Source organism: Saccostrea echinata, unplaced genomic scaffold (genome assembly GCF_033153115.1).
Source record: "Saccostrea echinata isolate AGI-Se365-2 ecotype Australia unplaced genomic scaffold, CSIRO_AGI_Sech_v1 ptg000012l, whole genome shotgun sequence".
NCBI lineage: Eukaryota > Metazoa > Mollusca > Bivalvia > Ostreida > Ostreidae > Saccostrea > Saccostrea echinata.
This window is the reverse complement of record NW_026889761.1, coordinates 37,955-57,094: the sequence shown is the minus strand read 5'-3', so window position 1 is coordinate 57,094 and position 19,140 is coordinate 37,955. Positions and strand designations below refer to the sequence as shown.

The 19,140-nt window shown below is 38.0% G+C and overlaps 1 protein-coding gene across 1 annotated transcript; it reads right to left on the bottom strand.

The window, feature by feature from the left end:
* Window positions 1-6,384: 6,384 nt before the first annotated feature.
* LOC133185638 (craniofacial development protein 2-like) lies at window positions 6,385-7,422 on the bottom strand. The gene has a single exon (XM_061320950.1). The coding sequence runs from the start codon at window positions 7,420-7,422 to the stop codon at window positions 6,385-6,387; it is 1,038 nt and encodes a 345-aa protein (XP_061176934.1).
* Between the last annotated feature and the right edge of the window lie 11,718 nt (window positions 7,423-19,140).

Below are 19,140 nucleotides of genomic sequence, written 5' to 3'. Positions count from 1 at the left end.
GTCACTTCATTCTGGATACTGATGCCTCGGATCATGCCGTAGGCGGGGAACTTAGCCAAGTCCAGAATGGAAGAGAGCGAACAATTGGGTATGGCAGCGCCGTGCTGTCATCCGAGCAGCGCAGGTATTGCACTACTAGAAAGGAGTTATTGGCGGTAATCAAATTTACCAGACAATTCCGCCATTACCTGCTGGGTAGAGAGTTCACAGTCCGGACAGACCACCATAGCCTGGTCTGGCTGATGAACTTTAAGCATCCGCAAAATCAGATTGCTCGCTGGTTAGAAGAGCTTAGCCAGTACAATATGCGGATAGTACATCGCCCAGCAAGAAACACGTGAATGCCGATGCGCTGTCTAGAGACATACCAGACACATGCCAGAGTTACTCTACTAAAATCCGAGTTGAAGATTTGCCATGTGGCGGATGCCGGTACTGCCGCCGAGCACATGAGCGCTGGCATGACTTTAATACCGAAAATGACGATGTAATTCCCCCTTCCCAGCTCTTTGAGGAATCGCCTGTTAGAGCGGAGACGCAGTCTGCTGAGGGAGGTAATTATGAGATGTTTGATCCTACTCTCCGTCAGGCTATTATGACAAATACTTGGGAAGATGTTCCGTTGGCAGCAGGTGCTCCTGAACTTCCGAGTTTTGAAATCGCTGTCAATGGGGTGTCGAGTTTAAGTCCCGAGATTGAGGAAGTGAAGCCTCAAGTTTGTCAGGTATCTCAGGGTGACACTGCGGGAATTTCCCTATGTTCTTACAGTCCCGCAGAGATGGCTCATAAACAGAACTCAGATGAGGCCATGGTTTACCTGAGGCAGTACTTGGAGTCTGGGAATTTACCTACCGAAAATGACCTAATTATCTGTAGTCCGGAAGAGAAATGTTACCTTCTGGAAAGAGACTGTTTTACACTGGACGAGACAGGTGTTATTTGGCGAGAACCGGAAGACTCGGACATGCCTCGTAGACTGTTAGTTCCGAGAAGTCTCAGGTCCGAGGTCATGCACTTATGTCATGACATTCCGTCGTCCGGTCACCAAGGTATACAGAGAACTAAAGAGAGACTTAAACAACAGTTCTATTGGTGGCGGATGGTAAAGGACATTAAGTTATATGTCAAGACATGCGACATTTGTGCCCGGAATAAGAGGGGTTCTCTGCCGAATAAATCGGAAATGAAAAGCTACCAGGCCGGAAGTCCGATGGAGAGAGTGCACTTAGACTTCCTTGGGCCGCTACCCCGAACAGATAGCGGAAATGAGTATATACTCATGATGGTAGATAACTTTACCAAGTGGGTCGAGTGCATTCCGCTTCCGTCTCAGACAGCGGAAGTCACGGCCAGGTCAGCCATAAATGATTTCTTTTCGCGATTTGGCTATCCTTATGAAATTTTTACAGATCAGGGCCGTAATTTTGAAAGTGAGCTTTTCTGTAAAATCTGTACGATGTTAGGTATTCATAAGGCCCGGACCACGCCATACAGACCTTCCGGGAATGGCCAAGTAGAACGGTACAACCGCACCTTAATGGATGCGGTCCGTTGCTATATCGATGGTCAGCCCAAGACATGGGATAGGTTTTTGGGTCCACTGGCTGGGGCATTGCGGTCGGCGGTGAATCGCCACACCGGATATACTCCAAATCGTTTAATGCTGGGTGGAGAGGTCAACATACCAGCAACCTTAATGTTTTCCCCACCCCCTTCGCAGTCTTTTCAAAATGGGGAGGAGGGTGAGGTTGACAGGTATGTACGTGATCTGGAACAGAATGTGCAGAGCGCGCATGACATTGCCCGCAAGAAACTGAAGGTCGCGCAGAAGGCAATGAAAAGGTCGCACGACATTAAGATCCGTACCCATAGGTTCAAGGTCGGAGATTTGGTGTATTGGCGCCGCAATGCGGGAAAAAAGGTAGAATCTATCTGGAAGGGTCCTGGGGGTAATTATTGAAGCCAAATCTGATACAATATTTGTCGTCAAATCTCGTCGCGATGTCAAGGTCATGCACCATGACAAGCTTAAGAGGTGTGAGGCCAGGCAACTTCCCAAGTGGTTAGTTACTTATCAGAGTAAGTTGCCAGGACAGTCAGTAAGCCGAAATGGGGATAGTTCCCTTGTGCGCGATGTGGTTAGACCGCTGGTGACCGCGGACTCGGGGTTAAATCCTGGGGACCCGGGGAGTAGGGTTAAGTCAAAAGTCAGCCCTAAACCAGCAGAAACAGTAGGTCCATGTCTGGGTACCCGGAAACGAGTAAGGGAAAGGTCAGAACAACCAGAAAAACCCAAATCGCCCCAACGACCTAGAGTCACTAAGGGGGCTAAGACCCGACAGTATTGTTTATGCCTACAATCCAACCCTAAAGGTTTGATGGTTCAGTGCGACAGTTGCCGGGATTGGTTTCATCCCAGGTGTGTGGGTATAAGTGAGGATTATGCTAAATCAGTACCTCAGTATACTTGCCCTGAATGCAGTCCCGTCAGTGTTGGCAATCCCTAGGTTAGGATCCCGCAAGGGTGCGGAAGCATGTGTAGCTGTTTGCTAGCGTGATTGTACATACGTTCGTTCTTACTGCTAGGGAAGCAGATCTTTATAATTATAAAGGGATATTGCCCTGATCTTATGATCGATCCACTTGTGATGTTCCTGACGATTTATTTACCCCGATGTTCCAGGGACGATGTATTGGAGCCAGTTCCAGGATGGGTCGTTCGCGACGGAGTCGCGGACGTGATATCACGTTAGATATCATGTCTGTCCTGGGCTCGGATATCCGTATCCGGAAGTGCCGACCGAAGATGTCACCGGAGGACCACCTGATGAGGGAGACAACGATGGACCCAGTGGTGGACCCGAGCGGACTCGGAAGAGAGATGCCCAGGACCAGACTGATGTGATGTATCCTGTGAACTGTGATATTATTAACTGTTAATTTTTATTAATATTATAGTGTTATTATGGACATTAATGTGTAATTGATTATGTGTAATTGTTTTTAATGTGTTAGGCCCTGCTAGGATTTAATTATTATATTTTATTTTATTATGTACATTATAATTTGTCCCATTGTAACGGGCTGGGACGCCCTTTTTCAAAATGGGAAGGAGTGTGGTGGTCTTGGAGGTACTGGGCACGAATTGCCCTGCTACCTCCAACCACGTGGTACACGACACGCACCTGCCGTGACGTGTACCTATCCTCGCTCTCTTTTCTGTTATCTGCTGCAGAGTGCAGACGTGTCTCTGTCAGCTCCGTTATTATTGTATTTGTAGTTATTATATAGTATATAGCGGGCACTAATAAATCGCGTATTTTATCATAGTGTTGTCTCTATTCAGCCATCACCGTACTTAGGTAATAAGTAGCATAGTAGAGAGAAACGCTATAGAGGTGACGATGTGCTGAGCACGTGTAACACGTGCTCAGCACATCGTCACCTCCAAGAGATGTACCAATTATCAAGAACAGTTTTCTTTATACCTTTCGTATAGTCAAACCTCATTATTGAGAACTAGACTGAACCAAGATTAAACTCAGATATTCGATGATTCGTAAAAACATAAAAGAGGATGATTTGGACTGCCAAAGTACTTCAACATATCCATAGTATTTGAAATATCACTATTCGAAATAATTTAACAAAGTTCTACTGTATATTGTCTGATTTCAAAGTCAGTGCCCTTGGGTCACAGTCACATTAAACATGGGAGATTATTTGAGCCCGTGCAGTTATGTATATGCCATATTGACTCTTTTACAGTCTTGAAATCTGAAACAAAATACTCCAGAGAAAAATGTTCATTTGAGACACAACGGCTTTAGCACAACTATTTTTTTTATCTTGATGACCGAAAATTTTTTGACAATTATATATATCCAAGAAAAAAATGTACAATAATACGTACTGTCAGTAACTGTTGCTCACATAAAATCTTAATATTTCCTAAACCTTAACTGTGTAGCAAATGAACACTTGTTTGTTTCTGATTTCAAAACATATGTTCTTGTTGAACTCTTATTCAGTTATAATTTCATACAGTTGTCCAATCACAACTTCTTCCATGCATTTAAAACAGAGACAATTTTGATTTATGATTTCAGTGACATATCAGGTACATTAAAAAAAAAAATTAAAATTTCATCCATCAGATAGTCATTTGTTTATGGAAGTTGTGAAAGGCTCATATTCTTGACATTTTTAAATAACTTCAATTTTAACTAACAAAATATGCATGTTTTGCAACTCATGGTATCACTATATTCATGTTTTCTCTCTATTTTTAAAGGATAAAGTCATTCTTGTTGTTTAAAATATCATATCTGAAAATTTTACCATTAAAAAGTAAACATTTGGTGAATTTGTTCTTATTTTTCTTTAACTGAAGCTAAGCAGTTGGTTACTTACTTACTTAGTCCTCTTCGTGCTTTGAGCACATAAGGCCTGCACCGAGGACCTCCATCTCTGTCTGTCCACTGACATCTGCTGTACCTTGCCCCAAGTCCATCCCTGTTCTTTCATTTCTTTTTCTACTGACCGCCGCCATGTCTACCTTGGTCGCCCTCTGTTTCGTTTCCCTGGTGGAGTCTATCTTAAGGCTACAATCGCTATATCTGATGTTTCCATTCTCAAGACATGGCCAATCCATTTCCATCGTTTCTCTTTGATCTGGTCAGATATGGCAGCTGTTTGTGTTCTTTCATACAGCTCCTCATTACTGATCTTGTTTGGCCAGAATATCTTTAGTATTCTACGGAGACATCTTGTTTGGAAGGTGTCTAGTTTTTGAGTGATGTTGTTTGTCACCTTCCAGGACTCAGATCCATATAGGAGGACTCCAATGACATTTGTTTTAAATATCTTTATTTTTTGTTTTGGTTCTGATAGTTGAAGATTTCCAGATGTTCCGCAAGTTGGCAAAGGTGGTACGGGCTTTTGCAATTCTATTTTCAACATCCAAGGTGGAATCTCCATTGGCTGTGATCTTGCTGCCAAGGTATATAAAATTGTCTACTTCTTCTATTCTGTTGTTGTTTGCTGTAACTTCCCTTTCTATCTGTGTATTTATCTTCATTAGCTTTGTTTTGTTTACATTTATATTAAGTCCGATTTGTCCGCTATACTTGACCAGGTCATCAGTTTTGCTTTGGATATCCTTATATCGCTGTGCTAGTAAAGCGATATCATCTGCAAAGTCAAGATCTTCTAGTGACTGTTGAAATGTCCAGGATATTCCTCTATTAGCCTGACTGGTAGTGATTTTGATAAGCCAGTCTATGCAGAAAGTAAAGAGCAATGGTGAAAGCAGACATCCCTGTCGTACCCCCGTTTGGATTGGGAAGCTGTTTGTTAGTTCTGTGCCGCAGATCACCTTTGCCTGGAAGTCCTTGTATAGCATCTGAATGATGGAGATGATCTTGTTAGGGATGCCATAATGTCTAAGGATCTTCCATAAAGCAGGACGATGTATACTGTCAAATGCTTTGGCAAAGTCGATGAAATTGGCATACAACGTTGCGTTCCATTCATTGCTCTGTTCCAAAATTTGCCTCAAGGAAAATATCTGGTCTGTGCATGATTTTCCTTTTCTGAATCCAGCTTGTTCTTTACGAAGGTATGGGTCTACAACTGAGGCCATTCTGTTTAAGATGACTCTGCTTAAGACTTTGCTGGTAACTGACAGCAACATAATTCCTCTCCAATTATTTGTGTCTGCTAAGTCACCTTTCTTGGGCAGCTTCACTATGAGACCAACCTTCCAATCATCTGGTGCTGTTTCTGTCTGCCAAATAGTTTGCAGGATATCTGTGAGAAGTCTGGGTGTTAATACTTCCTCGGCTTTTAACATTTCTGCATGTACCTGATCGATGCCTGGGGCTTTCCCATTCTTAAGAAGTTTGATGGCCTGTTTTACTTCCTCTATTGTTGGTACATTGGTATCGATGTCCAAAGTGTCTAAACCTTCACTTATTTCAGCTTGTTCTGTTGATGGACATTCCTGGTTTAATACTCGTTCAAAATGATCTTTCCAACAGGTAAGCTCTTCTTCTATACTGGAGGCCAATTCTCCATCTTGTTTTCGCACTGGTGTATCTGTGCTTTTGAATCCTCCACTAAGAGTTTTTGTGATGCGATATAAGGTCCCCATGTCTTGTTTTGAGGCAGCATCTTCTGCATCTTGTGCAAGCTTGTCAACATAATCCCTCTTGTCCCTTCTTGCACTTTTCTTAACTTCTTTATCTTGTATTGAGTATGTTTCTTTTAGCTGGTCTTTTAGCCTCGCTGACTTGGCTGTTAGTATTTTCTTCTTTGTTTTGCGTCTATGTTCTACCATTTCCCAGGTCTTAGATGATATCCATTCTTCTTTCTTTTTCCTTTTCAACCCCAGTGTTTTCTTTCCCGCATCAACAAGTGTGGTGTTGAATTGTTCAATACCGAGTTCTTTTTATTTCTTAGGATGGTAAACCGGTTTTTAACCTCTAGCTGAAATGATTTCATGAGTGTGGGATCTTTGAGTTTACTCACATCCACTTGAGGTGACCGCTGTTCCCCTTTCTTTATCTTTCTCAGTTTCAATTTCAGCTTTACTAGGACAAGAGTGTGGTCACTTCCTACATCAGCCCCTCTCAATGCTCTTACATCCTGCAATGTTCCTCTCCACCTCTTGTTTATAAGTACATGGTCAATTTGGTTCCTTGTGTGACCATCTGGTGAAGTCCATGTTAGTTTATGAATGTTCTTATGTTGGAAGATGGTGCCTCCAATAACTAACTTGTTTTCTTGGCAGAAATCGACTAGTCTACTACCATTGTTGTTTATAACACCACAGCCATATTTTCCCATTATGGATTCTTTTCCTTCGTTGTTAGTGCCGACTTTTGCATTGAGATCACCAAGTATGAGTAGTACATCATGAACTGGTGTCTCCTCTATGGCTCTCTGCAGTTCTTCATAAAAGGAATCCTTTTCTTCTTCATCTTTGTCTTCTGTAGGTGAGTAGCAGACTACAACAGTCAGTTTAGCAAATTTTGAATGGAATCTTGCCGAAAGAAGTCTGTCGCTATATGGTTTCCAACCTAACATGCACTTCCCTAGTTTCCTACTGAGTATTAAGCCTACTCCACTGCTGTGCTGTTCATCTTTTCTTCCTGAGTAAAGTATCTGATGACCAGTGGCAAGTTTACGAGTCCCGTTTCCTGTCCATCTAGTTTCACATGTACCTAGTATTTGGATGTTATACCTGTCCATTTCCTTTAAGACTTGAGCCAATTTTCCTGTCTGGTAGAGGGTGCGGACATTCCAGGAACCAACTCTACATACTTCTTTAGGGTGGAGGATGTTGACTATCTGGGTGTCAGTTTCCTGCTGGGTTTGACTGCCATCCTTCATGTGTTCAGTTTCCTGAATAGTTTCCATCCCTCCCTTGGTACAATTATCCTCGGCTTTGTTTTCTGTAGCTGTTGATTTTTTACATGTCAGGGTTGCTGATCCTGAGCAAAACCCCCTGAACTCGGAGGACCAGTGGTTTTCTGTCAGGGTTTTCCTTCCCTTAGGTCACAAGTTCTGGTTATTTGAAGGCGCCAGAGACTCGCCTTTCGCCACTGTCACTCAGCTGCCTAAGCATTTCCAGGGTCACCAAAACGGGGAGGTGTGACATGTGACTTGCTGGCAGAACCTATTTGAGACGGTGGGCATTAACTCGAAGTTTTATTGGTGATTCTCCGTGACCAAAGAAACACCCCTCGAGACCCTTACCAGCATTTGACCCCTAAGCAGTTGGTTACAGGCTACTAATTTTACCCCATTTTCATTGACCACGCAAGTAGTGCCAGTTTAAAAATAGAGGTTTTTTCTTAAAACTTCTTTGGGATGTATATGGGGTGGAATGGGGTTATTTTAGGGCATAGATGGAAAGGAGAGGGTCTGAAAAAAATTATAAAATTTAGAGTAATGGGAATTTTGCTATTAAGTGCATAGTAGGAAGGGTGTAAAGAGGCCTTTGTTTACCTGTTTCTCAAAGGGAAATGGAAATATGCAGGGTAGGGGTTACGTGCGGTGCCATAGCAAGGCTTGTAGACTACGGATTTTTCTGAGATTTTGAAATAATTTTGGCCTTGAATTGTTCTAGCTCTGTGCCAAATTTCAGGTGAGTTGAGATGGTGAAATTTTTTAAATTAATTTTTATGTTATAAAGGAATGTATAGCAAAATAATTGGTAGTCTGTGTCCTATCAGGTCAAAGGTCAAAACTCACGTTAAGCAACTTTACGACCATTTTTGTATACTATGGGACTAATATTGATTAATTATGACAATATTTAGACAAATAAATAAATTTTGCAAAATATTTGGGGAAAAAAAATTGAAAAAAAGGGGGGGGGGGGAGTCTGTTTTCTTTACATGAACTGATTGACCTAATTTATGCAAATGAGATGCGTCGTGATATAATTGACGTAAGCTTTGGCCTTGGTCTACTGATTTCTCGTCTGCTGACTTTCACTTTGGAAATCATGGATGCTTTTTTTTTAATAAGTATACTGCCAAGGTAAACTCTGGTTCTGCCCCTGGATTGAATGGTCAGTGTCGCATCTGGACGGGGGCTAGAAGCAGCAACAACAAGTATGGTGTTGTGTGCTACAAGCATCCGATAAAGAACAGGTGACAGATGATGCATGTGCATAGACTCGGTGTCATGTTACATCATCGTTACCATGAGTTTGATGCATCAATTATTGCATCTTACTTATGCCACAACACGCTGTGTGTTGTTCCTGAACATATTGCTCTGGAGCCACATGGCATCAACCACCAGCGACAGACTTGCAAATCTGGGGGCACCTGCCTGGGGCACCCACCTCCGTACCTACCCTGTCTCTTGCAGCTACACATGAATGACAACAACATTGGTAAGTTTATTACTTTTATTATTATGTTACACTGCTGAAGATGGGAGAGACATGCATTACTCCTCACTAAGTTAATTAGTAAGTAGATCTATTTATAAATGAACAGTTAATAAATTATTGTCATTGTTACTTAATTGCTAATTAAAGTTCATAGCGAGTCACTCTCTTCCATGACATGGCCTTAGATTGTACCGTAATCCTCCACTCTTGTGACATGGGTGATCACGGGCAGCAGGTGAGTTTAAGTCTAGTTGACCTTTGCAGTAATCCGAAGTTCCCCTTTGTTCTTCACGGTACTGGTGATGCTCTGTCATTTTCCTAGCCAGCAGTCTGTTCCTTCTACTCTTTACTCTCTCTTTTCTATGATAGGCTTGATTAAAGAGGAACTTCTGGTCCAGTCTTCATAGTTGACGTTTTCCATGTTCAGAGTACTGTATTCCAGCAGACTCGCATTTCAGTCTTGTTGATGTTCCAGGTAAGGTGTTCTGTCGATGTATCATGGAGTGAAGACGTTCTTGGGCATGTTGCAACTGGCACTACGGTGGTAAGACTCGTTGACATTTGTATCAGTCAGCAGCTTCATGGCATTGATGGCTTCTACACTTAGTTTCATTTTAAGGATTTCTGTTACAATCATAATGTCATTTTCACTCATTTGCAGGGCTGTGATTTTATAAAAGGCCAGATTGCGGCTGAAGTTCCACCAGTTGGAAATGCACCCACCATGTCGCACACATTGAACAGTCACCAGTATAGCAAAGAAGAGTGGCCTCTAGGACTTTAGGTAAGAAATCACTCATTTTCTGCAGATCTTTGTTAAATCTGGTAAACAGTTCTTTCACTATCAAAGCACATCTTGACTTTAGATCATTGCTGAATACTCTTTTTTAGCTCTTTCTTCTGTTCTTTGGTCTTGGTATGGAACATTGCATCACTGTAAACTGCTCGGTTGCTGGCACGGAACTGTGACTGCCCAAGATGGACGGGGTCAGCAAGATGCTCTACTTTCCATAGGTGATGTAGAGCTCACATGGCTTCGTCCACTCCTTTGGCACCTTGGGCGTCGCTGTCTGTGGTAACATACCGGACTAATACATCCCCATCTCATACTCGGACAATGGTGCTGCCCATGGTAGATTGGAGGTACACTCAGGATGACCACCTGGACAATCCACTTCCATTCCCTTGCCCCTTAGCCATGCACCTGTCCAGCAGAGTTTGTTTTCCAGAGCACAGGCAAGTATGTATTTTCTGTCAGTGTTGATTTCAACGGCCAAGGAAAAGGCTTGACTGGCATTCTGTCCAGGAGTCTTACGGCTGAACATGATGTTACTGTTGTAACGGGCATCTGTTGAGATGTTAATGACATCTTCTGGGTGGCCTCGGGTCCTGCTGATCTGTTTTACTTTCTGATGCATATCTTCTTTGTTTAGCTTTGTAATATTTTTACTTATTTTGAACAGGAGCTTCTGGAGAGAGGCCCTAGTGGGAGGCTGTATGTCCAGGCAGCTCAGGAACTCTATAGCCTTCTCTGCCCCTAGTGAAGTGTCCTGAAGGGCATATGCCAGGGCCATGTTTGATGCTGATGCTTTGCGACCAGGACCCCCTTGATGAATTTCTTGGAATAGGACAAACTCGGGTGAGTTGAACTGGCAATTAACACAAATCAGTGAGTATTTCCAGGAAATTCCTACTTTTGTTGAGTGCAGCACAGTAGTGTTCGGTGCAGTACAGGTGGTAGACTGATGAAGTTGTATTGTTTGATTAATCATCTCGCAGCTATGTTAAGGCTGTCCGAAGGCTTAATGTGCATTAGATCTATACTATTTTATTTTGAGATATGTTTTGATTTTAATTTGTAATCTATGTATACATACAGAGTGTTTCAGAAAACATGCAACCATTTACTTTCCTCACTTTATTTATATGCAAACAGAAACATATGAAAGTTTATATAAAATTATGCTAAAAAGGCCAAAGTTTTTATTAATAACAAAAATTTAGAAAAAAAATTACCATTTGAATGAATTATGACGTCATATTTGACATCACTGAAAAAACAGATAATTTCATTCTTAATATGGAATTTAATAAAAAGCAATTATCAGGAGTTCCGATTCTGCTTTATCAGAGCATGTCACCAGTTCCTGTGATTAGGACAATGAAAATAAGGTTTACAGAATGCAAAGAACTTACTAATAGTAATATAAAGTGGAAGTTGTATAATTAAATCTGTAAAATTTTGCAGCTTATGGAAGAGTTAATGCATGATCAAAGAAATTTAAAGAAAAAAAATGAAGAAAAAGACAATAAGAACACATGAAAACATTTAGAATGTTACAAAAGAGGCATTGTTCCAGAGACTCGCATGAAATCCTTTTATAAAATAACTAAGTTTGGGAACAAATTGAGCAAGTCAAGTGTAGATCAGATGCTGAAATGTTTTGAGTCTTAAACCTTGGACTTGTTGGAACAAATGTTTGGAGGATCATTCAACTCTTTCAAATCCGTTAAATTTGGTCTCCACACTCACCTGACTTAACATCCCTTGACTTTTATCTGGGGGGATATTTAAAGGTCAAAGTTTTTAAAATACACCCCCCCCCCAAAAAAAAAAAACAAAACAAAACAAAAACAAAACAAATGAACTCAGAATGGTTCGAAAAATGAGACCTGATTCATTACCAAGAGACTCTCTGCAATAGTAATGAGAACTTTCTTGCATCGGATAGATTTAATATTCATTCAGCAAAAATGACGCCATTTAGAACATATTTTGTAACTAAGTGAAATTTTACAAGTTTCTTTTTTCTTTTGTAATTCATTATCTGTATGTCATATTTACTTTATTTTCACAAAAATAAATTTTGAAATTGTGACTATTAATTTGATATGTTGGTGCATGGTTTTGGTTGAAAAACCAGTAAAATTTAATCAATCAAAATGGTTGCATGTTTTCTGAAACACCCTGTACATAGTAAAGTTGCAGAGAGTTGAATTTAAGGTATTATAAAAAAACATTTTTGTGATGTCACATGACTGTGTTGAACACTCATACATTTTCTTAAATGTTGCACAAAAATCGCATCGGCACAAGTGAAAAACAAAATTATTGTGAACGGCTTGTTACATAAATCAATTAAACGTATTCTTGGGTATATATAAAGTGCTGGGGGAAAGTCTGAATTTTTTTTCGTAAGAGAATATTTCACAAGAAATTCAACTTACCCACATACAACGGGTCATTTTCCACTCTTCATCGCAATTTATACAAAATGGGATAAATACAATCCCCCAGCAAAATTCAGTTAGAGGACATATTTCTCTAGTAGATTCACGCAGAATATCTTCAATTAATCCTTATTATTCACTTGTGCCAGTCCAATGTATATAGAATTTATAAATTTCTAACTCTGTGTACGGACCAGGGATGGGGTCAATTACTTTAAAAAGTAATTAATTAAATTACAATTACTTTGACTTTTTCTTCAATTAAATTACAATTAAATTACAGGCTTTCTAAGACATGTAATTAATTAAATTACAATTACTTTGCAAAAGTAATTAATTAAATTACAAATTACATTTTTAATTTTTTGAAAATTTTTATAATCCTTGTCAATGAATATACAGAACATCATTTATTTGTATATAAGCTCAGCCTCTGCACAAACAGTACAAAAAATAATATGCTATATGCATTGTGTATCGTTCTGGTTTAATTTATAACATTTATTAACAAAACAGTAAGAATCTCCTTAAAGAACTATCCGAGATCAGTTTGATGCAGTTTCCACCACACAAAACCTACATGTACACAAATTGCATGGCTTATGATATTTGATTAAAAGTGAGTATTTTAATAGAGTGAAATGAGTCGCAACTGTAACCCCTCAAATTAAATATTTCCTTTGAAGGTAACCTGAACATCCTAAATTGCTATTTATGTTGAACAATTTTACTTCATAAATCAGAATTGTACAGATAGAAAATTCATTCATAAAAATCTGTTTAGATGTTAAAATAATTATCAAATTTAAATTTTTTTTTTCTAAAGCTAGCGGAGCATTTTAAATTGAAATAATTATCTTCATTGGCTTTGTCTTCTAAATCATGGAATGAATATCTCTTTAGAGGAGTTGATTTGTTTTGATTGCAATTTAAGGCTGTGATCTGGAGGGCAATTATCTCTTCCCAACAAGAGAGAACTTAATTAATGACACACACCTTCTTTTTCTTTTTTATTGATCAAACAACAAAGATTGAAATATAATAAATGTGTGTTTCATAGCTGAATAGACCTAAGATAGGTGGTTCAAAATTCATATTTATAAACATAGATCAAAATATTCAAAATTTACATAATGATTAGAAAGAAACTAGTTTATTATTATCAAGCCAATCATTTAATTATTTTTTTTGTAAGCATTAACCTAAGATTTTGTATAATTGAAGGATTGAGGATATGTGTAACAATAAAATAAAAACCAGCAAAATGGGGAGGTAGTGGTGACGATATATCATGAATATATCATGAATATGTATTATATAAAGTAACTGAATGTAATTGAAAAAGTAATTGAAATTACATGGTATTTTTTCAGTGTAATTAATTAAATTACAATTACAAGTAATTGAAAAAATGTTCAATTACAAAATACTTCCAATTACTTCAAAAAATGTAATTAATTACAGTCAATTACAATTACTTTTTTCAATTACCCCATCCCTGCTACGAACGTTTAAGGGGGAGCATTTCACATTCTTTTTTTGTAATTATTTTAATACGTACATGTAAAACAAGAAGAAGGAATAACGATGTTATACTGCAAATATTCACCATCGTAACAGCTTTAGAACAACAATCCAGACACATGATTTAAACATCAATGTAAAAAAATTCTACATGTGATGTGAAAGGAATGTAAAAGTTATGACACTTTCCCCGTCATGTCTGCTCAAATTTGCAGAGAAGGGACAGCAAAATAAAAAGGTACTGTGCTTCACCGTACCTTTTCCGGGTTTTGATCCAGAGTTTGATATAAATACTCTGTATAATAAGATACAAATCAGCAATATCTTCTTCAAACATTTACTCATTAGTTTCAAAGCCACTGAATTTAAAAAAAAATTAACTATGAGTACCAAACCTCTATAAAGGTAAATGTACCAGAGTCACATTCCTCTAGAATGTCCTGTACAAGTCTAGTAATATAAAAACTTAATTACGGAGTAATATTCCTCTAAACAATGCACAGCTCTTGAAGCATAATAAGCTACGGGGTAACATTCCTCTGGTCGGCTATGTACAGATCAATGTACTACGATGAAAAATTAGCTACACAGTAATTGTCCTGTACAATGCTAAATACATCTCTAATAAGACAAAATCTTAGCTACGGAGTAATATTCCTCTGGTCGTCTACAAACAATATTCACCTGGACGGTTTTGCAATGCTCTAAAAACGCAAAAACTTATCTGCGGAGTAATATTCCCTGAACGGCTTTAAACCGCTCTAACAAAACAAAACTTATCTACGGAGTAATATTCCTCTGGAAGGCTATGTACCGCTCTAAAAAGGCAAAAACTTATCAAAGAAGTAATATTCCCCTGGACGGCTATGTACAGCGTAAAAAAGGCAAAAATTTATCTACGGAGTAATATTCCCCTGGAAGGCTATGTACAGCTCTAAAAACGCAAAAACTTTTCTACGGAGTAATTTTCCCCCGGACAGCTATGCACTGCTCTAACAAGACAAAAATTTATCTACAGAGTAATATTCCTCTGGACGGCTATGTACAGCTCTGACAAGACAAAAACTTATGTACGGAGTAATATTCCCCTGGACGGCTTACTGTAACACCACTCTAAAAAGAGACAAACTTATCTACGGAGTAATATTCCCCTGGATGGCTATGTACAGCTCTAACAAGACAGACACATATCTACGGAGTAATATTCCCCTGGACGGCTTACTGTAACACCGCTCTAAAAAGAGACACTTATCTACGGAGTAATATTCCCCTGGATGACTACATGTATGCAAAGCTCTAACAAGATAAAAACAATCGACGGAATAATATTCCTCTTAACGGCTTTTCATCGCCTTGAAAAGACAAAAACTTTTTTGCGGAGTAACATTCCTCTGGACGGCTATATGCATTGTTCTAAAAAGACAAAAAACTAACTACGGAGTAATAGTCCCCTGAATGGGTATACACCGGTTCAGCAAGACACAAACTAATCTTCGGAGTAATATTCCTATGGACGGCTGTGTACCACTCTAACAAGACAAAATCTGAGCTACGGAGTAATATTTCTTTGAACTGATATGTACAGCACGTAATTCCATTCATTTGAGTATGATGAACATCCGTTATATATGTCCTTCGTCGTAGTAAAGTTTCTTCAAATTCAGTGTCATTATCTCCTTGTCCTCCAGTATAACCTTTATCAAAAAAAAAAAAAAAGAATGAATAAATGACATAGAACTAAAATAATGGATTTGTACTTCATACCGTAGATTTCATACATCGTAATTCATTCTGTAGCACTTTTTTTCAACATTTTTCAGTCTTTCAACTTACCATGTTAAACTTACGCGTCTGAGGAAACCAATGTGTTTATATTTAGACACAAGGTAGTATCTTTAAATTTTATTTTGTAAAAATGCGATCAAAAACTTTCAAAAAACTTTAGTAAGGCCATGGTAAGGGTTAGGCGCTTCACAGTTGCTGATCTTGTGTTGTTGAGTTTGCTCCGTGGTAACAAAACATGTTCATTTTAAAATTTAAAAACATGACTTCTATTAAAGCACATGGAATAAAACTTTACACATCAACAAAAGAATATTTTTACATATGTTAATTTGCTCATTTTAAATATCTTGAAGAAAGTGCTTTCCATAGTATAATGAAGATTGACAAGGTCCAAGAACTTTCCGAACAACCCTCGTAATTCACTTTGTAGCACTTTTTTTCAACATTTTTCAGTCTTTCAACTACCATGTTAAACTTACGCGTCTGAGGAAACCAATGTGTTTATATTTAGACACAAGGTAGTATCTTTAAATTTTATTTTGTAAAAATGCGATCAAAAACTTTCAAAAAACTTTAGTAAGGCCATGGTAAGGGTTAGGCGCTTCACAGTTGCTGATCTTGTGTTGTTGAGTTTGCTCCGTGGTAACAAAACATGTTCATTTTAAAATTTAAAAACATGACTTCTATTAAAGCACATGGAATAAAACTTTACACATCAACAAAAGAATATTTTTACATATGTTAATTTGCTCATTTTAAATATCTTGAAGAAAGTGCTTTCCATAGTATAATGAAGATTGACAAGGTCCAAGAACTTTCCGAACAACCCTCGTAATTCACTTTGTAGCACTTTTTTTCAACATTTTTCAGTCTTTCAACTACCATGTTAAACTTACGCGTCTGAGGAAAACTTGAAAATTATAAACGTGTATATATTTAGACACAAGGTATTATCTGTATAATTTATTCATAGGCTAATAAGCCTAAATTGACGATCGTCTACGAATAAAGAATTTGTGCTAGCAAGATAATAACATGACAATTCACCTATACATTGATAAAAGAAAACAATAATTATTGATCTTAATAATACGTCACTTAATCTACATATGTACGAATTTTATGTACATATTGATCACTTACAGGAGAAAATAAGAGATGATATGATCCTCTTACAAAATGCATGGTTGTTGACTGAGTATATCTTGACATAGCAGCAGGGAAAGTATATGAATAACGGTGAATCAGATCTCTTATTCGAGTATTTTCGATTTCATGAGCCCCCCCCCCCCGTTCCTTAACATATATCATATACTTTAGAAAGGCTTATCATTACTTACAAAAAGTTGGCTTGCTTGTGCTCAAACAAATTATTTCCAGTACAATACTTATAAAACTTTTCCCTAGCATCTGAGCCCCTGATCCTATCCTGGGGTCTTGAAAGTTACATTTTTTTTTAAATGTACCCAGTGTGTCTGCTAGATAAACAGGTGTAGAGAAAAATATAGAGATTGAATGTTTTTAAACATAAAGAAGTTAAACCACGTCCTAGTACTCTGGTCTTGCTGTCATGATATTCAAACTTTTTGTAGAATGAGCCTACCTTATTATTAAAAAAAAATACACGGCATGGACTCTGTCCATAAGTTGCCCTTGAGTAGATCTAGAGGTGAAAGAATTCTTTTCTTCCTATGTAGTACATGTTCTATGGAGCCGAGCCCTAGCACCCCAATCCCTAAACCTGAGGTCATACATTTTCAAATTGACAGAAGAATACTCAGTGTGTCTGCTAGAACATAGAAGTAAAAAAAGAGGACGTTTTTTAAAAGCATGTCGACTACATGAATAAAGTCGGTATAAAGCCCAATCTTAGCATTGTATTGTCAGGAAATTAACGTTTTTGGTAGAAACTTCCCTAGCTTATCTAACTGGAGATGAAAACCATGAAAACATGAGTTTTGGGGAAAATGCGATTCTTGAAGATTGCATTAAAATTTTTTCCAAAATTTGATAAACAGATAAATGCCGCTGAGCGTGGGGTTCAAAGATATTACAATAAATGTTTACGACGACTGACTAACAGTTATTGTAAAACGCCACCTGATAATAATAGTTTAGAATACTCACAATAAAGAATATACTCACATGTATGTGATTTATGAAGTACCATGGCTTCACATTTCGTTCAAAATACTTTCATACAGTATTTCCAATAGGCTGACTGACGCATTCGTCAGAATTTGTCCTAGCACTTTTCATCCATATTTCGTAGATTTTCAAAAATAATCTAACTCCCGTTTGCAGCCAAGAGTTGAATAAACGAAATAACCGATGAGGCTCATTAGAAAGATAAATGACCTCCCTGAAGCCCCGACTCCGCAGTGCTGTTGAGCATTTAGACAGATATATTCCAAGAGAATAAATAAAGACATCAGTGGCAAATTTGCCTAAAAAATCCTAGATATAATTTTTTATAATGTAAAGACTAACTTTAATTATAAATATGAAAAAAAACAATGTTTTTTTTTATTTATTTATTTTGATGTGAATAGACTTCGTGGTCTAAGTACAACAATTATTTGTACATACAGATGACTGCTATTTTTACTTTAATATGCAATTAGTTAAGTTTGTGGAAAAAAAATATTCGTCCCAACAAAGCTACGATATAAGCAAATAAGTCGGCTTTCAATACAACTTTCATTATTACATGTATATAATTAGATGTATTTTATTTGTAAAACCTTTCCCACGCTTAATAATTCTAAGGAAACTACATGTATACATACTATACAACTATACATGAAAGTAGTATAAGGAGCCTGGAGGGGCGGGTCAACTGAGTGCACTTTTGTCCCCCCAGATCCTGGATAGGCGGGTCAACTGAGTACACTTTTTTTTTGAGCCCCAGATGACCGGTTCAATCTAGTATAGACACTGGAAAAACCCAAGTAAAAAAAAGGGGGGTCTACATTTGATCTACGTATTGTGCTGAGTCAGGCCTAGACAATACACACAAAATCTTGGCATCGATTCAAGTATACTATTGTGACGTCATGTGTGTCATTCACACACAGAGCTCTATTTTCTGAAAACGGAAAAAACAATAACACAGTCAAAAAAGTGTGTAAGATGATTTATTCAAGTAATATGTACATCATATTTACTTTTTCTTCTGGAGTTTCAGGGTCTTCTCCGTCTGGGTAGTAGTAGGAAGTTTCCTCTTGTTCTCCATTCCTAGATTACGAATCTCATTCCTCATCTCTTCTCTAAACTCACGAAGCTCATGCATCACCACTTCTCTAAACAGACCTATATTATTATCAATTTCCTGCAATATCATGGTCATTTGATCTAAGATATCACATATCAAACTTCTTTCATTTCCTTCAATACTATCCTGTGTCTCTGGTATGAGTGGAGGTGAATTCATGGACTTTTCCTCTGCCATATTTTTTTTTACGTCTGTCTAGTAACAAATGCCCACTAAGACTGATCCTAAAATTTCCAGCTCTGCTTTATATACCCTTTTGTACGTACTGTGTACGTCTCAATACTTAGTCTTGGATCAGCGAACTACCTAGTTATTATGACATCATACACTGTATAAATACAGCTTTTCTCCGACTTTCAGCTCATTTTGTTGTCAGATCTATCAAGATGAACTTTGATAGTGCCTTGAAACAATT

What these genes read in the sequence shown, in the direction of transcription:
- LOC133185638 (XM_061320950.1), bottom strand. Translation starts at nt 7,422, where the DNA reads ATGGAAACTATTCAGGAAACTGAACACATGAAGGATGGCAGTCAAACC.